Source organism: Arachis stenosperma, chromosome 3 (assembly GCF_014773155.1).
Source record: "Arachis stenosperma cultivar V10309 chromosome 3, arast.V10309.gnm1.PFL2, whole genome shotgun sequence".
NCBI classification, from domain to species: domain Eukaryota; kingdom Viridiplantae; phylum Streptophyta; class Magnoliopsida; order Fabales; family Fabaceae; genus Arachis; species Arachis stenosperma.
In genome coordinates this window covers 157687434-157705297 of record NC_080379.1, presented here as the reverse complement: position 1 = coordinate 157705297, position 17864 = coordinate 157687434, and the positions used below count along the sequence as shown (strand labels likewise).

The window sequence follows — 17864 nt, the reverse complement described above, 5'->3', positions numbered from 1 at the left end:
AATCAAACGATACAAGAATTAAAAAATGATTTAGATTTTCAGAAAAGTCAAAAAAGATATTATGAAGTAAGATTACAGAATAGTAACATTTACACAAGAAATAGAGAAGAAGTGGAACAATTTTGTAAAAATTGTATAGAAAACATATCAAGAGAAATAGAAAATTTGTTAAAAGAAATAGAAAATTTTAATAATGCAAATCCAACCCAAGAAAAATATTTCAAAAACCTGCATTGATAAAAATTGGTATCAGAGCCAAAGTAACGATTCAAAAGCAACATTTTCTATTTAAACAACACTTTTTTATGACACGCTTTAAAGCCACTAAAAGACAAAAATCTGTAAATCTGTACAGAATTGCATCTGTACACTAGTAACCCCCTAATAAAAATCCTTATCCATACCTAGTCAGACTGTCAGAAGGTGGTAGAAACTTGCAGCAACAACAAGAAGTCGTACCAAATTATCTTCCACAGCCTGTCAGGACGATTTTAGAAAATAAATAAAAAAGTTAAATATTGACTTAGTTTCAATCCGAAATAAAACAATCAATTGCATTCAAATATTCACAGTTTTTCTAAAATAATTAATTGGTATAAAAATAGAATTATATTGACGTAATATTTTATAACTGAATATATGAAACGATTTTCTGAGGGGCTTTTACACTATTAAGCTCTGATTTTGAAAAGCTTTTGTTTTCTAAAATTAGTTTATTAAAGTTAATTTTTTGAAAAGGTATAGTGATTATATTTGATAAATTAAAATATAAGTAACATTTAGTAAGTATAAGATAAGATAAAATAATTATATTTAGTAAATTTGTTTTCAAAACATTTAAAATAATTTTGACAAATATAAATATAATAAAAAGTAAAAATAAATATAGATATCTATTAATATATTAGATTATATTTTACCTTAAAAAAATATATTCATAAAATATTTATATTTTTAATTTAACAAATATAGAGTAAAATATTTATATCTTAAAAAATATAAATATTTTTTAAAAAAAAGTTATATTGACCTAAATCGATTCGTACAGAGCTCGATGAATTTTACCTTGCTTCATATCAGATAAACAGAAACCCCATAATCTATGAAGCACGATATTTCGTATAAATGATTGTGTTTGTGTCAGATATATTTTGAATATGATATTTATCGATATTTGTTTGATATGTATTGTGTCTAATTGTATTTTAATAAAAAATAAAAGTTTTTTTAGATATAGTTGGACACATTTAAATATCATTACGTTTTAGCTTGTCCAATCTTATTCTTAACATATATTCTTAAAATAAATTTAAAAATAATATTATAGTATATATTATTATTTATTAAAATAAAAAATATTTTAAATATTTTATAAAATTAAAATAAGACATAAAAAATAATTAAAAAATAAATTTATATTTTAATATCAATAAAATATTAAAATATCATTACAACTTATTTAAAAAATACTTTATATTTTATATGTATACATGTCTTCGTATCTTATAAAATTTTAAAATTCGTATGTCGATGTATTCCGTATCGCATCATATTCTAAATCTGCATCAGTATTCGTATATCATAGTCTAAAATAAAATATTAAAAAAAAACCATTATTATTGAATTGAATATTTTCATTTTGAATCTGAATACATGTAAATGGAGTTATGCATTACCCGGTTAAACCAACATTTTTTTTCTAAAATTAAAGGTAAAACTCGAATCTAAAATTTCTTAATAAAAATAAAAAATTATATCATTTGAGTTATAACTGATTCGATAATTAGACCAATTTTTTTATTATCAAAAATAGAAAATTTGAACCCACAATCTCTTAATTAAATATGAAGAGACTATGCTATTTGAATTATTATTCTTCGCCTAATTAGACCAATCTCTTACTTTGGGTACACAAAATAATGTTACTAATTTAATCAGCTACAGTATGATTTAACACCGAAAAAAAGAACAATCAATTTTAACTTTCCGAACTTAAAATATTACCAAAATATTTGGCTATTTGCAACTCAATTGAATTGGATTGCAATTTCTAAACGTGTAATAAAATTTAAAAATAAAATTCGTTACATAGTGTAAAATTAATGAAATGTAGAAGAGAAAGGAGGAAGGGGAAATAAAAGAGAGAAAGAAAGGGATATATACGAAGAAATGATAAAAAAAAGGATTGATTGAGAGAGACGAAGAAGCATTCAAATAGCTGGAGCTGCTTTACCTGTACCTTCACCAACACGCGCCTTCTTCAACGCTCCAGCACCTTTTTCCTTTTTCTCTTTCTCCTGTACGTTCATCTTCTTTCGTTGATCGTGTTTTGAATCATTTTCCTTGATTTTATGCAATTCGCATTGGAGATGGTTAGGTTTTTAATCTATAAATTTGAACAATAATATAGGATAAATAATGAATAATGTTTGGAAATTTACATTGATCTCTGAATTTGTGAAAAAGGAGAATGTTTACTTAATGAAAAGTCAAACCTTCTATTTGTTCAAATCCAGCATTGTTAGGTGTTGCGGTTTGGATTGGCTTTGGAAAAGTTTAGATCCTAAGTACTAGCTAGAAGGAAATTGAAGAATTCTGTGCTTGCCTTCTAATCAGTTTTATGTCAAAAGCTGCTGTAGGTGGCATATATATTGCATTTCTTTTGGTTTGGTTGAGAGTGAACACACGCAACAAGGATCCCCGAAATTCCCTTTGAACTCTGTTTCTGTTCATGTCCTGAACTTCTGTTTCACAGTAAACATTCTACTCAATCAATTTGGTCACTGATGTGGCCCTTATACCTGTTATTCAACAAGATTCTTAAGACAGAAGATGAAAGAGAATTGAAAGGAGATAATTTGAGTGCCATAGATCCCTACTTGTTTCAGCATTCATCAAGTAACAATAACATAGAGTCCCATCTTCCCTCCTTACGCCGCTCGCTCTTTGTTGATGTAAGTGCATGTGATTCTGGCTGATATCTTTTTCTTTGTCTATCAGACTGCTATTATTTTACCGTTGATTTTGTCTGCTTATAGGTACCACATGTAAACCAAATATATACATGGGATTGTGGCCTTGCTTGTGTCTCGATGGTTTTGAAAACTATTGGTGTTAACGACCGTGATATTCAAGCACTGGCTGAGCTATGCTGCACTAATAGGTCTTTCCCACTATAAGAAGCTTGAAACTCCTAGTTGCTATGTTATGTGAAATGCTTGTAGTCCTAGATGATGTATAAACATGAGTATGTCTACTGAAGGAAGTAAAATTGTGATTTTTTAACAGGGTAAACTGTCTATAGTAGGCACACACAACTATATGTTGGACTCACTGTATATTAAACACAAAGTTGAGAGTGTGCACCATAGGATTATGACTATACAAGTACCTTTCTAGTCTTCCTCTCCTTCCCTTTGCTCTGTCCAATTGAAAACCATTGAAAATCTTAGAATGTTTATCAGGTGCAGGATTTCTTAGTATATTCACATTACCTTTTGGACCAACCTGTGAGTCTGTGACCAAATGGTCTATGCCTAGATACATACATTTTCTAGACTAGATACATAGAAATATAAAAATTGTATTTCATTTTTGTGTCGGGTTCTGTTATTCAAAATTGAAGTTTCCATTTGCTGATGATCATACTAAACTAAATGCCTTTCCTTTGAACATTGTTTCTGCAGTATCTGGACAGTTGATTTGGCATATTTGTTGCAGAGATTTTCTGTTGCATTTTCCTATTTCACTGTAACATTTGGTGCAAACCCAAACTATTCTGTTGAATCCTTTTACAAGGTGATTCTCTGGCTCAATAAAGTAGTTCATGCTCTTAATTTTGAATAAATCCCAGCTTATGAATAGTTTTCCAAATATCAGTTTAATTTTCCAGAGATTCACTTGATCCTAGAGTGATTTTTTTTTTGGCCGTCCTGCAGTAACTCCTGGACTAATTACTTCTATTTGAGGACCACTTGTTATAATCTTTCCAAGAGCATGTTGATATTCCAAAAATTTCAGGGACAAATAATGAGCTTTTATCCTAATTTTATCTTTGTGCACTTAAGTCTTTGTAGTAAGATGAATTTAAGAGATGAGCTTTTCTTTGATAGTGATTGGGATATGAGTTAAAATATACCAGTACTACAATAAATTTATCAAAGCTTACATTGTCTTGAAGTACACCATTGAATGCTATATAGTTAAGTTTGACAGCAAGGTGGACTTGTTTTGCCTAAAATGTTTCCACGCTTGGCTAAATGCTTCTTTGAAACTTGTGATAAATGTTGTGTAGGAGGAATTGCCTAATGATCTAGTCAGAGTAGATATGTTATTTCAAAAAGCAGTGGAGTCTGGAATTGACATACAGGTCTGTTGTCCTTGTTTTTACTGGATCCCTTCAGTTTCGGTTTTAAGAGAATTTCTGTGATTCACTCCTATTGGAGAAGAAAAGAAGTTTAGGATCATTTATTTCTATTAATGGTTTATTGTTATACTTAGATTTTAATAAGAACTAATTAAATGGTGGAAAATTAGTTGCACTTTTAATAAGAATAGGAAAATGAAAATGGTGTTTTTATCACAAAAAAGGGATAAAAAATAAAGTTGTGTGTTCTGCCAGATTTGTTGGACTTGAGGAAACTAACAACTAGATACATTTTATTCACTAGCAACTTTGTCATTTATTTATAATATTTAGTCAGCAAACCTTTCCATCGTTTTGCAGTGTAGATCAATTAGTGGAAGAGAGATTTCTATTCTCATATTGTCAGGGAAATATATTGCTATTGCATTAGTTGACCAAAGCAAATTGAGGTACAGGTTTTCTTCTTATATGTTCTGTTCTTTTTTGGCCTCAATACTTAATTGATGATAGCTTTTCAACATTGACATACTCCACGTTCTTACCAACTTTTTACATAGTGCCTGTGGTAAACCAAGTTTATTCATTTGATACCATCCTTTTTAGAAGAAATTTGTCACTCCAATTGCATTATAACACATGTTTTTTGTTTATAACTTCTTTCTTGATCATGTCATTATTCTCGCTGGAGAAGTGCAATTCAATCTGCTTCTGAAAAGTTTCTGTTTTAGTCATGTATTGCAAGATGCTGTTCATGTTCCTGAAGTTTCCAGCAATAACCCTGGCTATACTGGTGAGCACTGAAATTCCAGCTTTGCATTACTTGTGTGCATTTTCAATGTATTGTTTCTGTTGAAGTTGCCAGCATACGTGTCTCCTACACATGTAACTAGCATTTATTTTATGTAAATATTTAACATCTTCAGTGTTTAGTTATCTTCTAGATGGTATTTTACCATCTAATATTCAGTCCTCGAAATATCAATGTTGCTACATTTAAAGCTTACTGTCAGATATAAAGCTTGAAGCACTTCTCAATATTTCATCCACCTATGTTGAATCCTATGGTTTACATCTTTTCTCATTTTCCCGTCATTTTGATGATGAACCCTAGGAGCTTAAACTGTATGCCTGGGAGTATGGTATAATCCTCAATTTTCACTGCTAAGCTAGAATTAGGATGCCTCTTGTTGAACCTACATTTTAATGTGCTTCTAAAACTTGTCTCTACTAGAGCTTTTAATTCATTGCCCCTCCCACCTTCTCAACTAGGACTATATTATTTGCAAAAAGGAATGCTTCATGTCATAGGTTCTTGGATACTAAAGTGCACCCAATATCAAAGTCTGATTTGAATGGCGAGTTTCCCTTTACTATTTCTTTCATACAATATATAGGTAAAAGTACAGGTATCTAGGACAGATTTTTTTTATCTAATTCGGTGGTTTAAATACCAAGTTACAGATATTGTAGTGTGATATCTACCCTAATTTTACTCACTATAATAGCTATATATTCTATATATGGAAATATAATACATACACCTAGTGTGTTCTTAAGGCTCATCTATAGGTATAGAGAAGACTCCTATAGGATGTGTAAGACTAGTTTGTACTTAAGCAGCGTAGCTGATGTAATATGTATATATTTTACGCATTATTATGCTATGTTAGGCGCTTATACTAGAAACAGCTGTATCAGCAGATCTTCTAAAGTTCTAATCAGTAAATTTCAAGGTTCTACTTGCTTAAAATCATGAATGAGAGTTGACATTATTTTAGTATTATGTGAAAGCAGTATATTTCATCATCACAATATCCTATTTCTATTATTCAATTTGTTAAGTTAATTACTGAATTAAAAAATTCCATCCACAGGTCACTATGTTTTGATATGTGGCTATGATGCTGGAGCAGATATGTTTGAGATTAGAGATCCTGCCAGCTCTAAGTAACCCTCCTTTTTTCTCACGATTATCTGCAGAATATCTTGTATTATATTAATGGCTTTTATTTTTTCCCTGCACAATAATATTTTATGCTTATTAAGATCCCTGTATTATCAACAGTTATTATTTGGATCCCTAACTCATGTCATTTAATGCATAAACTTAGATGAGAAAAACCATCCATGTAAAATATTCATAGTGAATTTGTGTGCTCATAGATCTAAGCTACAACTTGAAGATTATATTCATGATACTGTGGCTGAATTTGCCGAAATAGCAAGGGGCAACAAAAACAAATGACACTGATCCTCATGAAAAGTAGAAATTCTTGAACAACTTGCACTGATAAGACAAGCCCTTTTTTTGCATGTTGTTTGACGGGATTAACTTATTGCCGTGAAATTTTTATGATTTTGATTCTAAAATAAGAGTTTGTTGTTCACTTTATAAATCACAAATTTAAAATTCGCTAAAAATTATGCAGGAAGCATAAAAGGATATCTTCAAAGTCCTTAGAAGAAGCTCGCAAAGCCTTTGGGACAGATGAGGATCTTCTCTTGGTAAGTTAACGTGCCACAAAATTACCTCAAGTCATGCTCAATCAACCATGTTCCTTTTATTCATTTTTTAGTAACCGATGTTTTAAAATAAGTTCAATTCCATGTTCTATTTACATCATTTAAACCTCTAATAAAGAATTTGGTTTTTTCTTATGGTCAAATTTTGAGCAAGAATGGTGTCGATAGATGTATTTTGTTTTGAATAATTATTGTTACTTGTTTTCGGCTCCAGGGACATCGTCAAGGTTTGAATTTTAAAATGTTTGCTGATGATTTAGGATTCTATTAGAATTGGATGGATGCTGATAAACATTCACTCTATATGTATCTACAGCTAAGCTATAGGTTCCCTGTAACATAACATAAAGTTTTGTGATTTTCCTCTTTATTTTGCTACATAAGTTGTGTGATTCTTGAGTGGATGTTACTGTCAAAATCAACTGCTTTCTTTTGTGCTGCTAAATGCTTAACAAGCTTCTTTAGCTGGTTAGTTGTCTCTATGTATGATGGTTAATGGGATATTAGAACATTTCCAGTACCATCATCTTCATTTTTGGATCTAGTGGAAGTTTTTATCATCTTCATTTCGAACCTATAGTGGAAGTTTTGATGATCAATCCATTTTTATTCTTATAACCTTGTTTTTATCATAATTTTCTCATTTATTCGGAGTATTCCCACTAATTACTCAACTCAAGTTGATAACTTGATGCTATTGTGTGAAGTGATTATTTTTCTTGTATGACCAACCAGATATCTTTGGAGAAGAGCAAGAACCACCATCAACTTTCAAACCAACTTTCCACTGATGTCAATATGGATTCTTCAATTTCTTCTCCTCTGCAATAATTTGCCATTTTTTTTCTATTTTGCATATATTACATATTCCCTGTGTTAATTTAGTTGCTAAAAGAGAATCATAGCTTCTCTTATATTTATATTCCCAGTAAAATCCTGTTAAAATGGTAATATTCCGGCCTGTATGCATTGTGTAGATACGTAAGATGCATTACTGAAAATTGTATAGTAGCAATCAATTCATTGTAATGTTATGTAAAGATCATGTATACCTTCTCGGAAAGATGTGAAACAGACAACTAAATTATCATGAATGGATTCAGAGTTTAATGGACAGAAAAACTTTTTGCCTGAAAATTATTAAAATAAAAATGTCATTTAGTTCTGGAAACTATAATGTGTCGGCTGCTTCCATTAATCTTGTATCACGTGAGATTGTGATTATTTATTAATTGTTTTTCTCCTTTATGGCCGATTGTTATTCAGCTGATGTATCTTTTTGAAATAAATTCAATATGTTTAGTGATTACAGATGAATTCTACTATCTGGGCAGTTCCAGCTATGCATGATTATAGTTAATAACACTCATCTTAGAGAGAAGACAAGATTGCTTCAGGTATTCTCTATTCAACAAATGCATGTGATGTGATACATTTATATCAGTGAACCACATATGCATTCATGACCTGCTTGGACCATTAAATGCATCCTTCTTTCTATGCATCTGATACACCTAATTTTTGTAAAGGAGCGTGTTCTCTCTAAATGCATGAATGGATGTGTTATATATATATTTTATGCTATAATTACTTATACAATCTTATTCTTGTGTCACTCCCACATGCAAAGAAGTGGGATACAACCCGGGTTTTGGGGCTTTTCACCATTTGGCACTGCTTTTAATATTATTTTATCTACTAAACTTTGGATTTAGCTGTGTTTCTTATCTTAAAAAATTCAGAATAGACTACTAATTTGATGAGTAAGCATGGTTAAGGTTCAATAATTATATTCTGTGACTATGCCATTGCTGTGTTTGACTCAAACAATTGTCATCATTGTGATTGTCGTTTTGTGAATGACGGTGGTGGAGAACATGGTAATGGAAGAAGGGAAGTGAGTTGGTCAAAACGGTGATAGATTCTGTAAGGGGATGTGGAACTCACTTTCCCAAGAATCTTCTAAAACAGAGTTCCCCGACACAGCGTCTCTCTCCCGCAGAACAACCAGACATGTTCTCCATAACTAGCTTGTACTAGTACTATTAATATTAATTAATTAACTAATTATTAATATATAATTATCACCATCATCATCATTATCCATATTTTTTTAGGACGTGATCATCACCACCACCATCATTATCATCATCATCATCAACATCATCAATTCTTCGTATTATTATAATGTCATTCTATACCTGCAAGTCCACAATATATAATTGTTATATTTTACTGGTTGAACTTTACATCTTTTGTGTTTGCCACTCAGCCCACTCGTGCATGTTCTTTGGAAGTTACTTTCCTGCTATTGCGATGTGTGAGATTATTGTAGTTTTCCGGGTATTTATATTTACATTTTATTGATCAAACACCTCAATAATTAGTATTTTCCTCCGATTGTTATCCTTTCAATTATCAACTATCTTTCAGAATTTTTGAATTATTTATTATATAGGAGGAGGAATGTGCAAGTGCGATTTCTGTTTCCTTCCCCGATTGTATTTCCCACTTTCTTAATCATATAATAAATTTTCTGAGCCTAATATAATAGACACATACACCATGGTTTTGAGAACCGAATAGAACCAGTTGGTTTAACTGAATTAATCAGAATTTAGTTATTAAACCGATTTGATTTAGAATAAAAATTGGTTGACAATGAATCAGACAAAAAACTAGAAAAATTGTCAAAATTCAGTTCACCGGTTGAGCTAGTGTAATTTTTTAGTGGTTAATCAGTTAAACTAATAGAACACAAAAAATATATTTTTATATATTAATATATTATTTCATTATATCTGATTTAGTTTTGGTTGTCAACAATCAGTTTTCAGAACCTTGAGATGCACTTGCTAGTTACTAACCCCCACCCTAAATACCCAAAAAAAAAACGAACAAGAAAACTGAATAAAAAAAGGTTCAGGCCCAATTCCCTAACTCCATAGAAGTTGGCTCTCTGTAAAATAAGAATCTATATCAAAAGTGGACAAAGGCAAAGGCAACAATCTCCTGATTTTCCTCTAATCACTTTGCTGATTTAGAACTTAGAAGAGTCCAAGTTGCTGAGTGAGAAATATAAAATAGTCAATTATAAAAATATAAAGTGAATTTCAAGTTACTAAGTAGCCAGAGGTACTCAACTCGAGTTTAATTAACCGCTGTGGATAGCTACTCTCTTCATTAACATTAAATGTTTTCATTTATTACTTTCGCCTATAGTAGTTGCTGCATAAAATGTTCACCCATTTAATCACAAAAACAGAGGAAGTTCACCCACCACTATTTGTTTCCAAATTTCTAGTTTTCTACTTCTTTTGTTTAAGAACAATGTATGTTTCAACTTAAAATAGAGTTCACCGGTTCACCCATCCCTATTTGGATGAATGTCAGAATGTGATAGCTATTGCCGTATTGTACACACTTTATTTGAAAAAACACTTACATGTTTGGTTAAAAAAAAAAAAACAAAAATACTATTTGCATATTAAAATTAGTTATTAAAATATAAAATCAGTTATTATGTATTTATGTATAAATATATTTATAATTTAATTTATTTTTAGTATGTATTTTATATTTTTGTATATTTTTATATTGATAATTAATTTTAGTATATATTTAATATAGTTAAAAAAATAAATACAATATATATTTTATAATATTTACAATTACATTTGTTTATGAGTAACTTCTAAATATTATAGATTAAGAAAAAACAGATTACAGATATCCTTAAAGAATGTATTAGATGTACTTTAGAAGTGTATAAATATGTTTTCCATATATGAGGATAATGCTCTTTTTTATATAAAATTTAATTAAAATATATTAATAGCATAACAAGAGTTAAGTACGATTTTGGTTTTTAAGGTATATGTTAAAAAAAATTTTTGTTTTCAACCTTTTTTTGCATACACAATCGTTCCTAAAGTTAAAAATTAAATTTTAAAATCGTTCTTTTTATTTAAATATTAAAAAAATAAGAAAAAGAGAGTGTTTTTTTTCCTCCAAAGGGAGACGGAAAGAAGAAGAATGGAGAAGGAAAAAAGAAGAAGAGGGTATCACTATCCACCTCTGTCTTCGCTTTCACCGTCACTTTCGTACGATTTTGGTCCCTAAAATAAAGACGATTTTAAAATTAAATTAAACCTTAGGGGTAATTTTGTATCTAAAAAATGTTGAGGACGAAAAAAATTTTCAGTTTTTAGAGACCAAAATCGAATTTAACACAGCATAACAATATCTACAATATAATAAAATAACATTGGTAAATTATATTAACTAATTTAATTGGAGAAGAAAATTTTGGCCCCAGAAAGAATATGTACATTGACATGAACATAAACCGTCCTCAACAAAAATGTGCATTGTCTTTAATGAAATCGGATCAAATGTTGATCATACCACATTACCACCTCCTAAAAGAAATTGGTATGGAAAGTGATCTTAGAGGATACGACCCTATGATATGGATTGGTGAAAGTTAAATTGGCTCATGGTCACTATTAACCTACCTTTCTTGTTGACCATCAACCTATTTTCACATTTTGCATTGCCTAAGTTGATATGGATGGCACCTTCTGCTTACAATAAGTTATCCTATAACCAACTTAGGTTAATCGAATTGTTAGCCCACTTATCCGCTTAAACAAGTGTTGATAATGAGAGATATTGTAAAAAAAATTATCCTATTAAGAATGAGTACACATATATAAAAGCCTTGTGAGTAAAGAATTAAGCCATGGATCAGTTATTCATTTATGTATTTGAAAGGTGATAGTGAAGTGGGAGGCATGTGGAGGATGAACAGGCGTAGGTGCTGGCCATGACTGTAGAGAGAGTACGACATTTTCATTGAAAAAGTAAAAGTGAGAGGCACAGTAGCCCATGTTATACAAAAAGTTTCAGACCAGGACACACCCCCCTCCCCCTTCCCTAACACGAATCATTGTCCTCTTCCTCCAATTCCATAAATATCTTAAATAATAATAACCTTAATTACAATTTAGCTAGAGAGAGATGGTCCAAATTCATCTAATTCTAATCGAAAAATAAAATAAATATTTTATATTTTGAAAAAGAAAATGCAATGGGTTCGTGGTTAAAAGGAATGAAGCTAAGGAGAGGAACCGTTGGTTGGATGGGAGTAACACTTAATAATGCCAAATCCAACGTATCCATTATTCGGCGGATCTCTGATACTACCCTCTTGCATCTGCATGCTATGCTCTATGCTATGTTGGTGTCTTATTCGTACAATAACCAAATTGGAATGAAAGCGACGGTGAAAAGAATATCTCCCTCTCTGCTTTTTCTACTTTTTCTTTTATTTTGTCTTCTCATCCCATACAAATTTGTCATGTCTTCCACCAACACAAGTTCAACCTTATAGAATGCTTTGCTACAACTTGATCACAACATTCTATTTTAATTTAGCCCTCTTATGAAATGAGATAGTGTTCAAAGGGCATGGAGATACATTTGATCATTGCAAGTTTATGTGAACTATACAAAGACATTGATATCAATCAATCTACATATGCTAAACACTGTTAACAAAAAATATGTTTCATTATAAAATTTGTAATTTTAATTTTTATGCCTGCTTCCCCTTATTCTTATGACTTATATTCTATATAATAAAAGCAGAATATAAAATAATTTTATATATATTTAATTATATAATATTATATTAATAAAATAATTAATTTTTATGTTGATTATATAAATAATTATCTAAGAAAATAAATATAATTAAATAATTATGTAAAATATTTTATAATATTAATACATTAAAATTAAATTCATAAAAGTAATAGATAAAAAGTAAATTTGAGCACATAAAGTTATAAATAATATGATTATTAATTAGTTTAGTGATTATTCCAAATTTTTATAAAAAGAAGATTGTGAGTTTAACATTCACTTTTTTCACTACATACATAACTTTTACATATATATTATATAATATATTAGGAATGTGAATAAGATAAAGTAGAGTATATCATTAATCCGTATTCTACCCTACTCGCAAACAAACTCACACCACACCTTACCTTATCTGTAGCGGGTAGAATAAACAAACTTACCTAAACAGATTGGTTCGAATTGAATAACCGCACTATTAGAATATAGGTTCTCAGCCCTATTAATAACTCACCGGCATGGCATGCAGTCCAGTTCTGGCACAAGTTGAGCCCTGACTTGCCATTTGGAATTGCTCCTTTCTCTACCTCAGAAATGAATCAAGTGGGCAACAGGTAACCAATTGGCTTATCAAAGAAGTTAATTTATTTGTTCGCTTAAATAAATATCAAAATTTAATTACTATTTTGTACATATTAATTTTTAAGGATTTATTTGAGAAATACCAAAAAATTATTTTTTTATTTTTTATTTATAAAAAGTTATATTAATAGTAGTTGGTATAATTTTTTAGATAAATTTTTAACTTTTTAAAAAATTATTTAAGAACTTTTAAAAAGTTAAAAAATGTAACTTTTCCTATTTTTAAAAGTTATTTTATCACTCCTATTTAATGCACAACTTTAATACAATGATTTTTATAATAATTTTTTAAACACAAAATAACTTATTTAAAAGTTATTATTAATAAAAGTCCTTATATTTTAAACTTCTTTTTTAAAATAACTTATTTAAAAAGTTTAGCTAAACTGGCCCTAAATAGAATTCAATTTTATTATTGATTATTTGTCTATTAGATTAGAAGATACCGTAAATAATAAAAAAAAATGTGCAACTTCAATTTTTTCATCTTTTATTTTTTTGAAGAACATCACTTTGGGTAAAGAATAATATTACATTATTTAAATTTTGAGTTTAATATTTTCTCTCTCTTTGAAAGTTATTTTATTTAAGTCTTAAAAGATATAGATATTATTTCCACAAATGTGCAAAAGTGAATTTACGTTCAAAAGTACACAACAATACTAAAATAGCCATTTCGTATAACCGAAACGGGTTTTTGACTTTTTGGCCCACTTTACAGCCTCTTATGGGAAGCGATTGCTATAAAAAAAAAAAAAAAACAATTTTATTCAAAATTAAATTAACGTTTTTATTAGTTAAATTAGATTAAATAAAAAATGACGAAAATGTTATTTAAACAAATAATTTTGAAATATTTTATAATATTTATATTTCAAGTAGTGATATGGTATGGCCTACGATGTTGGTATGTTACTTGATTATGAGTTTGTGGGTGTCCCACTTCCACCCTCTTGAAGATTTTGAATTCGCTGGCTTATACAAAATTTTGGAAATTATTGGAGGGAATGGAAGATTGACGGTTACTCAAGGATATAATTTCTTATGGTATGGTAGGTACTTTGTCATCATATGAGATATAATGTTAATTCATCACGGACACGTCACTCACCTCCCCACTTTCTAGGTTTAAATTCAATTCACAACTTTTTCATTTTTTTACATTTTAAATACAGAGTTTCACTTTAGAGAATATTTAAGGTATTTAATTTTTTTTAAAATATATTTTTTTAGAAAAGCAATGTAGAAATGAGTTGAATTAAATTAAGTTTAAATTATTTAAACTTAATGGATTCATAACCCAACTCATTCACAATTGAATTTAATTTTAAAATTAATTTTGATTCATAAAAAAAAATAATAATACACTTATACACATTTAAATTTTTTTATAAATCAAGTCTAACTAAATTAAATAATAATATATAGAATAATATTAGATATAACTAATTTTATTATGTTAGACAAATTTAATTAAATTTAATTAATAAAAAACTTAAATATTAGTATTATTGTTCATAAAATACAAGAATAAACTCACATAATAATGATATGAATAAAAAATTTAAATTAGTGAAGATTTAATAAAAAATGAATTTAGGCTATGAAATTTTAAAATTCAAAATAACTTGCCATATTTAAAACTCGACCAACTTGATTTGGACCAAATCAAATTAAAATAGTCCTTTTATAGTTTTATTAGTGTAATTTATATGCCTTACAAGAAAATAATATTTAAAATGGTCTTTGAATATTTATAAATGAATCAAAATAGTTTTTTATTTTTTAAATGTCCAAATAAATTCTTAAAATTGACTTTCATAAATTTACAATTCTCAATAACTGAATTTATCTATCAACCGTTACTATAGAACCGAATTAGACTCTCAAGTAATAAGATAACATCCTAACAATAACATAATGTAGATACCATGTGAATATAATTAAAATAGTGATTTAAATTGGTTGATTAAACTTATGAGACCTGCTATACATATAAGTCTTTTTGGATTACAAAGTTTACAAGTTGGCATAAGTCCAACAAAATACACGCATTACACTTCCATATTCAAGAGTAATTAAACGCGCATTATTCAATCATTTCCTATTTCCAAAGCGCGCTACTCGCTGTGCATTATGAAGGACTCTTCTTCTTCTTCCTCCATGAAAACGAGTTTCTTGCCAAATTTAAAGATAATGGAACTTCAGAAATACACCTAAACAATTACAGAAATACACCCAAAGGATTACAGAAATGCACCCAAACGGTTACAGAAATTCACCCAAACGATTATATAAATATACTCAAATGAGTATACACCTAAAATATTACAAAACTACACCCAAAATTTGTTAAAGAAGAAGAAGAACGTGCATTAAGAAGAAAAAAATGTACAGCAAAAAAAGAAAAAGATACAGTAAAAATGTGCACTAACAATTTAAAATACGTTAATATAAATGACTTGTAAAGACTTATATAAAAAAAACGCTTGTACGTGGAGAATTATTCTAAACTTATTTAGTCCATCTTATTATTATAAGTTCCCAAGTCCAAAATGAACATAACACATTTGCGCTCTATTGATGTAATGCTTCTCACTTGAATTGTTCCTACCTTCACTTTCTTCTCTTCTCTCCCCAATGCCTATCATTAATCATCAAGCATAAGGAGCAAAACACTAAAAAGAGATAGAGGAGAAGATGAAACTGTAGATGTTATCTTCCATAGGATTTAGGAATTTATAATTAATTAATTATGGAAGGGACCAAATATCGGGCTACCATTTTGATCATCTTTGTGTAATGGGAAAGTATGAGGAGCCAATAAAATATTTATACAATATGTACAATAGAGGTTTATAAAGTATTAGAGATATAATTATTAGTGTTACATTTTTCTATTAGCTGAAGCTTTTGAGATGAGTGGTATCATGACATGGTATTAAAGCGCTAGATCTAAAAGGTCAAGAGTTCGATCTTTGGTGAACCCAAAAATTAAATTAATTTTTCGAGGTTCATTTCATAACTCAATAATCATATTTTCACTTAGAAACGAACTAAGATTTAGGGAATTAATTTAAAGAACTTATCTAGACATTTTCAAAAGTAGACAACTATTTTGGTTCCCTCATTTTTTAAGTTATTTACTATTTATACCGTGCATCAAGATTAGCGAAATAGGATGACTCCGATATGAATTTCTTGTGAATAATGCCTAGCATTTTGCAGAATATAACAGCAAATAATTGGTTTAATTATCATGTTAGTTTTTTTTTTAATTTTATCAAAATTTTTATTAGTCTTTTATAATTTAAAAACCTGTAATTGACTTTGTTAGATAAATAATTTTAATTAGATCCTTTTTAATTATTTTTTGTTGAAAAATATAATTTTTAAACTAATTATTTTTGTGTTTGATGTAAGATAAATTATAAAATATTCTAAAAAGTAATATTTTAGTATTAGTATGTTTTTCTAAAAAGTATTAAAGAACAAAGATTTAATAATAAATTTTTAACAAATATAAAAATTTAGTTATAAATTTTAAATAATAAAACCTTAGAATTTAATTTTAATGTACTATTAATATAAAATAATTTTATACGTATATTTAATTATATAATTAATTTTTATGTTGACATCTAAAACAATAAATATAAGTGCACAATTATATTTATATTATTAATATATTAAAATTAATTGATAAAATTATAGAAAGTAACATTAAATTATGAATATTACATTTTTAAATATATCTGTATATTGATATTTTAATAATTTTTAATTATTATAAAAAAATATATAATATATAATTAAAATTAATTAATAAAATCTACTAAAATACCAATGTATATACTTAAAAACTTTGTATTACATTAAGTTGCACATACTAGTTGTAACACAAAATCAAAATTCCATTATACAAAAAAAAAAAAAAAGGAAATTAGATTTGCGAGGCAAAAAATGGTGTGTTGTCTCATCATGTGTCATCGAAAGCATTGGTTAAGGCAATGAAGGAAGCTATGAATGAATGTCTGCAAAGCAGATATTGTATTTCGATTTTTGATCTTTCTCTTTCACACGTCACTCCTCTCTTCTTTTTAGGCGCCAAACTCAATACATGTTTCGCGGCAATTTTCACCACTTTTTCTTTTTCTTTTTATACCTATATATTCAAATAAATTTTTTAAAAAATTTGTATCCAATATTTTTGTTTTCAAAAAATAAATTATTATATTAAAATTTTTAAACTTTATATTTTTTTAAAAAATAAAATTATTTGATATAAAATTTTTAAAATTTTATTTAGGATATATTTTTTTATTTCTACTTTTCAATTGAATAAATGGACAATAAAGTTAAAACAAACTATCACAGTCACAGAATCAATCTGAACCGTTGGTTTCTGTCAGCAAAAACAAGGAGAAAAAAAATAAAATAATCAACGGTGAATAATTAAAAGGAAAAAAACACTGTAAGCATACTTTGTGTCCGAGTTTAACTTTTCGATTATCATGAAGTCACTTACTTTATAAATTTTTTCACTATACTTCCATTCTGTTACAAAATTCTTTCAATTTTGTACGAGTACTTATTTAAATAATAAACTAAGAGAAATATCAAAGATTAATATTTTTAAATTAATGTTTTATTTTTTAATATTTATAATTGATTAAATATTAAT

The 17864-nt window shown here is 28.2% G+C and overlaps 1 protein-coding gene across 3 annotated transcripts; it reads left to right on the top strand.

Moving 5' to 3' along the window:
• The first annotated feature begins 2097 nt into the window (after nt 1-2097).
• Nucleotides 2098-9437, top strand: LOC130965210 (guanylyl cyclase 1). 3 transcript variants are annotated; one of them, XM_057889941.1, is made up of 10 exons: nt 2098-2299; nt 2631-2954; nt 3039-3163; nt 3687-3798; nt 4295-4369; nt 4727-4815; nt 5095-5156; nt 6241-6313; nt 6796-6871; nt 7625-9437. In XM_057889941.1, exons 2-10 carry the CDS (start codon nt 2787-2789, stop codon nt 7718-7720), a joined length of 876 nt encoding a protein of 291 aa, XP_057745924.1. In that variant the 5' UTR covers nt 2098-2299; nt 2631-2786; the 3' UTR covers nt 7721-9437. The 3 variants fall into 3 exon arrangements, with proteins under 3 accessions (XP_057745924.1, XP_057745925.1, XP_057745922.1); XM_057889942.1 differs by having other exon boundaries at nt 2122-2299; nt 2517-2954; XM_057889939.1 differs by having other exon boundaries at nt 2123-2299; nt 2640-2954.
• Nucleotides 9438-17864: the final 8427 nt, after the last annotated feature.

Excerpts from the sequence above, each read along its gene's own strand:
- LOC130965210 (XM_057889941.1), top strand. The coding sequence starts at position 2,787 with ATGTGGCCCTTATACCTGTTATTCAACAAGATTCTTAAGACAGAAGAT. Across the intron at positions 3,799-4,294 it reads CTGTTGAATCCTTTTACAAG|GAGGAATTGCCTAATGATCT; the intron begins GTGATTCTCTGG and ends AATGTTGTGTAG. Across the intron at positions 5,157-6,240 it reads CAATAACCCTGGCTATACTG|GTCACTATGTTTTGATATGT; the intron begins GTGAGCACTGAA and ends TTCCATCCACAG.